Source organism: Prionailurus bengalensis, chromosome C1 (assembly GCF_016509475.1).
Source record: "Prionailurus bengalensis isolate Pbe53 chromosome C1, Fcat_Pben_1.1_paternal_pri, whole genome shotgun sequence".
Taxonomy (NCBI): Eukaryota; Metazoa; Chordata; class Mammalia; order Carnivora; family Felidae; genus Prionailurus; species Prionailurus bengalensis.
In genome coordinates, this window is record NC_057345.1 from 204,438,590 (window position 1) to 204,445,984 (window position 7,395).

General features: G+C 47.0%; 1 protein-coding gene across 1 annotated transcript; it reads right to left on the minus strand.

The window, feature by feature from the left end:
- Positions 1-323: 323 nt before the first annotated feature.
- Positions 324-3,662, minus strand: LOC122481808 (receptor-type tyrosine-protein phosphatase-like N). Its single transcript, XM_043577903.1, has 5 exons — positions 3,499-3,662; positions 2,762-2,812; positions 2,481-2,585; positions 1,109-1,241; positions 324-717 (listed from the first exon to the last, which is right to left on the minus strand). The coding sequence occupies exons 1-4, from the start codon at positions 3,614-3,616 to the stop codon at positions 1,141-1,143; spliced, it is 375 nt and encodes a 124-aa protein (XP_043433838.1). The 5' UTR covers positions 3,617-3,662; the 3' UTR covers positions 324-717; positions 1,109-1,140.
- Between the last annotated feature and the right edge of the window lie 3,733 nt (positions 3,663-7,395).

Sequence of the window (7,395 nt, forward strand, 5' to 3'; positions counted from 1 at the left end):
GATGGATGGGCAAGGTGAGGATTTGGAGTCATGTCATACGCAAGATTTTCTTAGAAAACCAGGGAGCCCATATATATTTTTTAAGTTGTGAAACCTCTCAAGTAGATTTCTGCAGGCCCTTCAAGCTCTGTGACTGTGCTTGATCTTACAAAGCAAGAGTCCACTGCAGGCCCCCAGCCCCTTGCAATCCCCAGTTGCTGAAATCCTTGAAAAGCTGTCTGTGAGAGAGAAAGTGGAGGCGCCCTCCAGTGGGCAAAGGGAGAATTTCCCCTCAATCCAGCAACCGCTGGCATTGTTCATATATTGTCTTTGATCCACACAGCAACACCGGAAGGGTCGTCTTTATTACCATTCCCATTTTACAGATGTGGAAGAAGGGACTTGAAGAGCCTAGGTAATGTGTCCAAGGTCACGGCTGGGCAGTGGCAGGGTGAAGATTGGGCTGGCTCTGTTCTTTTCCATCCTCCAGGCCCTCTCTTCCAGAAGGTTCTCCATCAGTCTCAGTGAAATCATTCCTTATCAACCAATGTCTATCCCCTCCTTCACCCTGTCTCCCTCTGTAAACAGGCCCTTGGTGGGCTCAGCGTTCCTGGACAAGGGCAGGCCTTCACCTACAGTGGGGCCTTGCTGTGGTTGGTCATCTCTTGCTTGGTTCAGGACCTCCGAAACCATTCTAGAGTTCAAGCATTGTTCCCTGTTCACCTTGGTCACTGGGCTCTGAGGGGAAGGAAAACAGGAGTCAAGGGTGAAGAGAAAATGGCGAAAAGGCCCAGAGGAAAAGAGATGATATCCAAATGAAGAATTTCAAAATCCCCGAGGGACTCTCACCTTAGGGAACAACAATTAGAGCTTCCCTTTGCACCTGTCCCTAGAAGGCAAAGACCAAGCCAGGGATAACACATAGTAGCCATGCATCCCAATTCTCTCCCTTTGTGGACATCACTAAGGTATCATGGGATTGCTTCTGGCTGAAACCAGACAGGCGCTCTCTTCATCCTACTCACTGGACTTCTGACAGCTCCTACTGGCATCCCTGACACTCCTTCCCTTCCCAGTTGCTCTGTCTACCAGACACGTGCAGTGTGGACAGACCACAGGCCTCACACACCTCAGCGTGGTGGTTTTGGTGGGAAAGGCTGTCTACCCATCCCTCATGTAGGTCTCTGAGGCGTGGAGCCTGGGCATGTGCTCCATCTTCTGGGTCTTTACATCTTGAGTGACATCATCCTTCCAGAACAGTCCTGCAGAAAGAAAGGGAGGAGTGTAAGTTGACCTTGGGACAGTTGGATTGTCCTACCCCAGAAACCAGAGAGCGATTGGCATTTCTGCTTTCCGTAAAGTACATAAGGGCCACGGGGCACTGGAGGGATCCAGAGACAGTCTGGGGTACAGGGCTTTGCCTTCTGCCCACCTCGGCACTGGAATCCCTGCTCTTACTGGTTCTGTGACCCTTAACTTAACTGGGAACTTAATTAAATTGGCCGAGCTTCAGTTTTCTCATCCATGAAATGATGAACCATTGTTGAGAGAATTACAGGAGGTAATCCATGTAAGTTTCTTAGCACGGTGCTTGGTGAGCGATAAGTAGCCAAATGTGAATTTAACAATCGTGCTGTTATGAGGACCAAATGGAAGTGGAGGACATACGCAGTGTTTCTAAAACTCTAAGGCATTGCTCGCACATCATACACTATGATCATTAATAGCAGTAATTCGAACTCCAAGCAGATCTCCCTTCTGAACCCTGCAATCATGAAACCCGGCTTTCAAAGAGGATCAGAAACGTTTCCCCAAGGAATCCCCTCCCATTCTGCACCCCCATCTGTCATGCTTCTATTTGCCATACACTCTGAGCTGTCTACTCCCCCAATTCAGAGTCTGGAATATGTATACAGGAGGGAGAGGTTCTGACTGGGGACCCCATGATTCCTGGCCCTGAGCACTCGGATAGCACAGGGCAGAGGGGCATAGGGCTAGTCCCAAGGAGATGGATGTTGAACTCTTCCAGGGACTTCTAATTGCCTCTACTGTGCTCCTCTAAAGAAGGTAAGTAAGGGGTGCCTGGGTGGCTCAGTCAGTTGAGTGTCTGACTTTGGCTCAGGTCATGATCTTACGGTTTGGTTTGTGAGTTCGAGCCCAACATTGGTGGGGCAGGACCCGATGCACCGACATCTGTCAGCACAGAGCCCACTTCGGATCCTCTGTCTCTCCCCACCCCCACCTCCCCACCTCCCCACTTGCACGCGCTCTCTCTCAAAAATAACAAATATTTTTTAAAAATAAAGAGAAGACAAGTGACAACAGCGTCCCCACGAAGGCTGGGAGACCACCACCCATTTTGCTCAGGGTCTGAGCAGGTGAGGCTCCAGAGGTGAGGATGAAGAGAAAAGTTCAGGCAGAGAAATCTGTGGAAGGAGCTTTTAATGTCAAGGTGGGGATCCCACAGCCCAGCCTCTCTCTTCCAGCTCTTCTGGTCTCACCTTGAGGCATGAGCCACTGAAGCACATCTTGCCAGTATCGGAAGACCAGCTTGATGACTCCTTGCCGGGACCTGGGTGGCTGCATGCCCACCTGGGGCTGTCCCTCTAAGGGTACAGAATGGCATTAGCAGGGAGCTTGGCCAAAAGCCTTCAAGAGGGCCTGGTTGCAGAAAAGCAGTACCCTCTCCACCATCAAGCTCAGATCCCCCCTGCCCCCCTTCCCAGTTATCAGCTCTCCCTCCATCACACCTTTTCCTCTTTACCCTCTGGGTCTCACTCACCCTTGGCACAGACTTCCAGGTAAGAGCAGAGTCTTCGGGCAAAGAGACAGCCTGTGAATGGACAGGTGAGCAGAGCCTCAGAGGGCTACAAAACTTGAATGGACAGACAGGCGGACAGCATAGGGATGGGGGAAGAAGTTTGCTTCCTGGGTGGAGAGCTGGAAAGACTTCCAGAATCCTTGGAAGTATAAAGCCTGGGGGCTGGGTTCAGACTGTTAAGCCCTGGGATCCCAGGTTCTTGTCCTGAAAGCCACAGTACCCAGCTACACAATGTGAGGAATAACTTTTCTACCATACAGACCCCTCCTCAGTCCAGGTAGATGGGGTGGGAGTGGGGGAAGTTCAGGAGGTGAAAGGGTTCAGGCATCTGCACAGGGCCTGACTCCCCTCCGCGCCCTTCCAGCACTCTGCAGAGCCCCAGGCCCTCGGGAAGACCTCTGCATTGGTCTCCAAGTTCAAGGACGCGGAGGACAAGTGGAGAGGGAGGCACACGGCTGTGGGGAAGCCTAGGCGTCCTCCCGCAGACCCCCCCCCCCAACCTACCTCCCCAGGGAGGAGGGTAAGCCCAGGCACCTGGCTCCAGTCAGGCCTCATCCCGAGGTCAAGACTGGATGCCTGCCCCCGTCCCCGCCCCGTGCTTGCTGACTTTACCCACCCGACACGGTTCGCCCTGCTTCGTGCACCAACCGCTCCCGCAGCCCCCACTTCCCAGACCTTCCCCCAGCTTTCCTCCTGACCGTGGGGACTAATGGCGTCCCAGCCCCCAGGGCAGCTGCTCAACAGCAGGAAGCAAAGCATCAGACGCATCCCCGCAGGTCCCCGGGCCCCCCGCGCCCGCCGCGCCCGCTGCTGCATGGTTGCTCTGGCGCGCCGGCTCCACCGCTCCAACCGCGGCGGCCAAGGCCAGACGCCAGCGACAACTGCGAGCGCCCCTCTCCGGCAGCTCGGCCAATGGCAGCGGCTGGTGACGAGGCCCCCAACCCCGGCTCTTCCCCGTCTCGCCGACAGAGTTCTGCTATTACCAGTTGAATATTCATGTTTTCTGCCCATTTCTTCACTGGATTATTTGTTTTTCGGGTGTGGAGTTTGGTGAGTTCTTTATCGATTTTGGATACTAGCCCTTGTCGGATATGTCATTTGCAAATATCTTTAACCGTTGGTTGCCTTTTAGTTTTGTTGATTGTTTCCTTTGTAGTGCAGAAGCTTTTTATCTTGATGAGGTCCCAATAATTCAATTTTGCTTTTAATTCCCTTGCCTTTGGAGATGTGTCAAGTAAGAAATTGCTGCGGCTGAGGTCAGAGAGGTTTTTTCCTGCTTTCTCCTCTAGGGTTTTGATAGTTTCCTTTCTCACATTCAGGTCCTTTATCCATTTTGAGTTTATTTTTGTGAATGGTGTAAGAAAGTGGTCTAATTTCATTCTTCTGCATGTTGCTGTCCAGTTCTCCCAGCACCATTTGTTAAAGAGACTGTCTTTTTTCCATTGGATATTCTTTCCTGCTTTGTCAAAGATTAGTTGGCAATACTTTTGTCGGTCTAATTCTGGGGTTTCTATTCTATCCCATTGGTCTACGTATCTGTTTTTGTGCCAAAACCATGCTGTCTTGATGATTACAGCTTTGTAGTGGAGGCTAAAGTCTGGGATTGTGATGCCTCCTGCTTTGGTCTTCTTCAAAATTACTTTGGCTATTCGGGGCCTTTTGTGGTTCCATACGAATTTTAGGATTGCTTGTTCTAGTTTTGAGAAGAATGCTGGTGCAATTTTGATTGGGATTGCATTAAATGTGTAGATAGCTTTGGGTAGTATTGACATTTTAACAATATTTATTCTTCCGTGAGCATGGAATGTTTTTCCATTTCTTTATATCTTCTTCAATTTCCTTCATAAGCGTTCTATAGTTTTCAGCATACAGATCTTTTATGTCTTTGGTTAGGTTTATTCCTAGGTATTTTATGATTCTGGGTGCATTTGTGAATGGGATCAGTTTCTTTATTTGTCTTTCTGTTGCTTCGTTATTAGTGTATAAGAATGCCACTGATTTCTGTACACTGATTTTGTATCCCGTGACTTTGCTGAATTCATGTATCAGTTCTAGCAGACTTTTGGTGGAGTCTGTCGGGTTTTCCATGTATAATATCATGTCATCTGCAAAAAGTGAAAGCTTGACATCAGCTTTGCAAATTTTGATGCCTTTGATTTCCTTTTGTTGTCTGATTGCTGATGCTAGAACTTCCAACACTATGTTAAACAATAGCGGTGAGAGTGGACATCCCTGTCGTGTTCCTGATCTCCGGGGAAAAGCTCTCAGTTTTTCCCCACTGAGAATGATATCAGCTGTGGGCTTTTCATAAATGGCTTTTATGATGTTTAAGTATGTTCCTTCTGTCCCGACTTTCTTGAGGGTTTTTATTCAGAAAGAATGCTGAATTTTGTCAAATGCCTTTTCTGCATCAATTGACAAGATCATATGGTTCTTTTCTTTTCTTTTATTAATGTGATGTATCACATTGATTGATTTGTGAATGTCGAACCAGCCTTGCAGCGCAGGAATGAATCCCACTTGATCATGGTGAATAATTCTTTTTATATGCTGTTGAATTTGATTTGCTAGTATCTTATTGAGAATTTTTGCATCCATATTCATCAGGGATATTGGCCTCTGGTTCTCTTTTTTTGCTGGGTCTCTGTCTGGTTTAGGAATCAAAGTAATGCTGGCTTCATAGAATGAGTCTGGAAGTTTTCCTTCCCTTTCTATTTTTTGGAACAGCTTGAGAAGGATAGGTATTATCTCTGCTTTAAATGTCTGGTAGAATTCCCCAGGGAAGCCATCTGGTCCTGGACTCTTATTTGTTGGGAGATCTTTGATAACTGATTCAATTTCTTCGCTGGTTATGGGTTTGTTCAAGTTTTCTATCTCTTCCTGTTTGAGTTTGGGAAGTGTGTGGGTGCTTAGGAATTTGTCCATTTCTTCCAGGTTGTCCAGTTTGTTGGCATATAATTTTTCATAGTATTCCCTGATAATTGCTTGTATTTTTGAGGAATTAGTTGTAATAATTCTATTTTCATTCATGATTTTATCTAGTTGGGTCATCTCCCTTTTCTTTTTGAGAAGCCCGGCTAGAGGTTTATCAATTTTGTTTATTTTTTCAAAAAACCAACTCTTGCTTTCATTGATCTGCTCTACAGTTTTTTTAGATTCTATACTGTTTATTTCTGCTCTGATCTTTATTATTTCTCTTCCTCTGCTGGGTTTGGGGTGTCTTTGCTGTTCTGCATCTGTTTCCTTTAGGTGTGCTGTTGGATTTTGTATTTGGGATTTTTCTTGTTTCTTGAGATAGGCCTGAATAGACACTTCTCTAAGGAAGACATCCAGATGGCCAATAGGCACATGAAAAGATGCTCAATATCACTCCTCATCAGGGAAATACAAATCAAAACCACACTCAGATACCACCTCACGCCAGTCAGAGTGGCCAAAATGAACAAATCAGGAGACTATAGATGCTGGCGAGGATGTGGAGAAATGGGAACCCTCTTGTACTGTTGGTGGGAATGCACACTGGTGCAGCCACTCTGGAAAACAGTATGGAGGTTCCTCAAAAAATTAAAAACAAATCTACCCTATGATCCAGCAATAGCACTGCTAGGCATTGACCCAAGGGATACAGGAGTGCTGATGCATAGGGGCACTTGTACCCCAATGTTCATAGCAGCACTTTCAACAATAGCCAAATTATGGAAAGAGCCTAAATGTCCATCCACTGATGGATGGATAAAGAAATTGTGGTTTATATACACAATGGACTACTACGTGGCAGTGAGAAAGAATGAAATATGGCCTTTTGTAGCAATGTGGATGGAACTGGAGAGTGTTGTGCTAAGTGAAATAAGTCATACAGAGAAAGACAGATACCATATGTTTTCACTCTTATGTGGATCCTGAGAAACTTAACAGAAGACCATGAGGGAGGGGAAGGGAAAAAAAAAGTTAGAGAGGAAGGGAGCCAAATCATAAGAGACTCTTAAAAACTGAGAATAAACTGAGGGTTGATGGGAGGTGGGAGGGAGGGGAAAGTGGGTGATGGGCATTGCGGAGGGCACCTGCTGGGATGAGCACTGGGTGTTGTATGGAAACCAATTTGACAATAAATTTCGTATTAAAAAAAAAAGAAAGCAGGAAGAGAAAACTAATTCATCACCTACAAAGGATCCTTCCTAAAATGAAGAGCTGATTTCCCTTGGGGTGCCTGGGTGGCTCAGTAGGTTGGGCACTGAGTTCAGCTCAGGTCAGGGTCCCATGGCTTGTGGATTTGAGCCCCATATCAGGCTCTGCACTGACAGTGTGGAGCCTGCTTGGGATTCTCTCTCTTTCCCTCTCTCTCTGCCCCTCCCCCACTACCAGTTTCTCTCAAAAATAAAGAACTTAAAAAAAGTAATTAAAAAAGCACTAAAAACAAACAAACAAACAAACAAACAAACAAACAAACAAACACAGTTGAATAGCTGAATATACTTGACCCTTCCTCTAGAATCTCTTCTGGACACTCCCATCCTCCCATTCTCCCATCCTCCCATCCTCCCATCCTCCCCCCCTCCCCAGAAGCACAACCTCCATCTCCTTGTCTCCAAGTGTTA

What these genes read in the sequence shown, in the direction of transcription:
- LOC122481808 (XM_043577903.1), bottom strand. Translation starts at nt 3,616, where the DNA reads ATGCAGCAGCGGGCGCGGCGGGCGCGGGGGGCCCGGGGACCTGCGGGG. An exon ending in CCTGGAAGTCTGTGCCAAGG is followed by an intron (nt 2,586 to 2,761) that starts GTGAGTGAGACC and finishes CTGTACCCTTAG; the next exon opens with AGGGACAGCCCCAGGTGGGC. An exon ending in TCAGTGGCTCATGCCTCAAG is followed by an intron (nt 1,242 to 2,480) that starts GTGAGACCAGAA and finishes TTCTTTCTGCAG; the next exon opens with GACTGTTCTGGAAGGATGAT.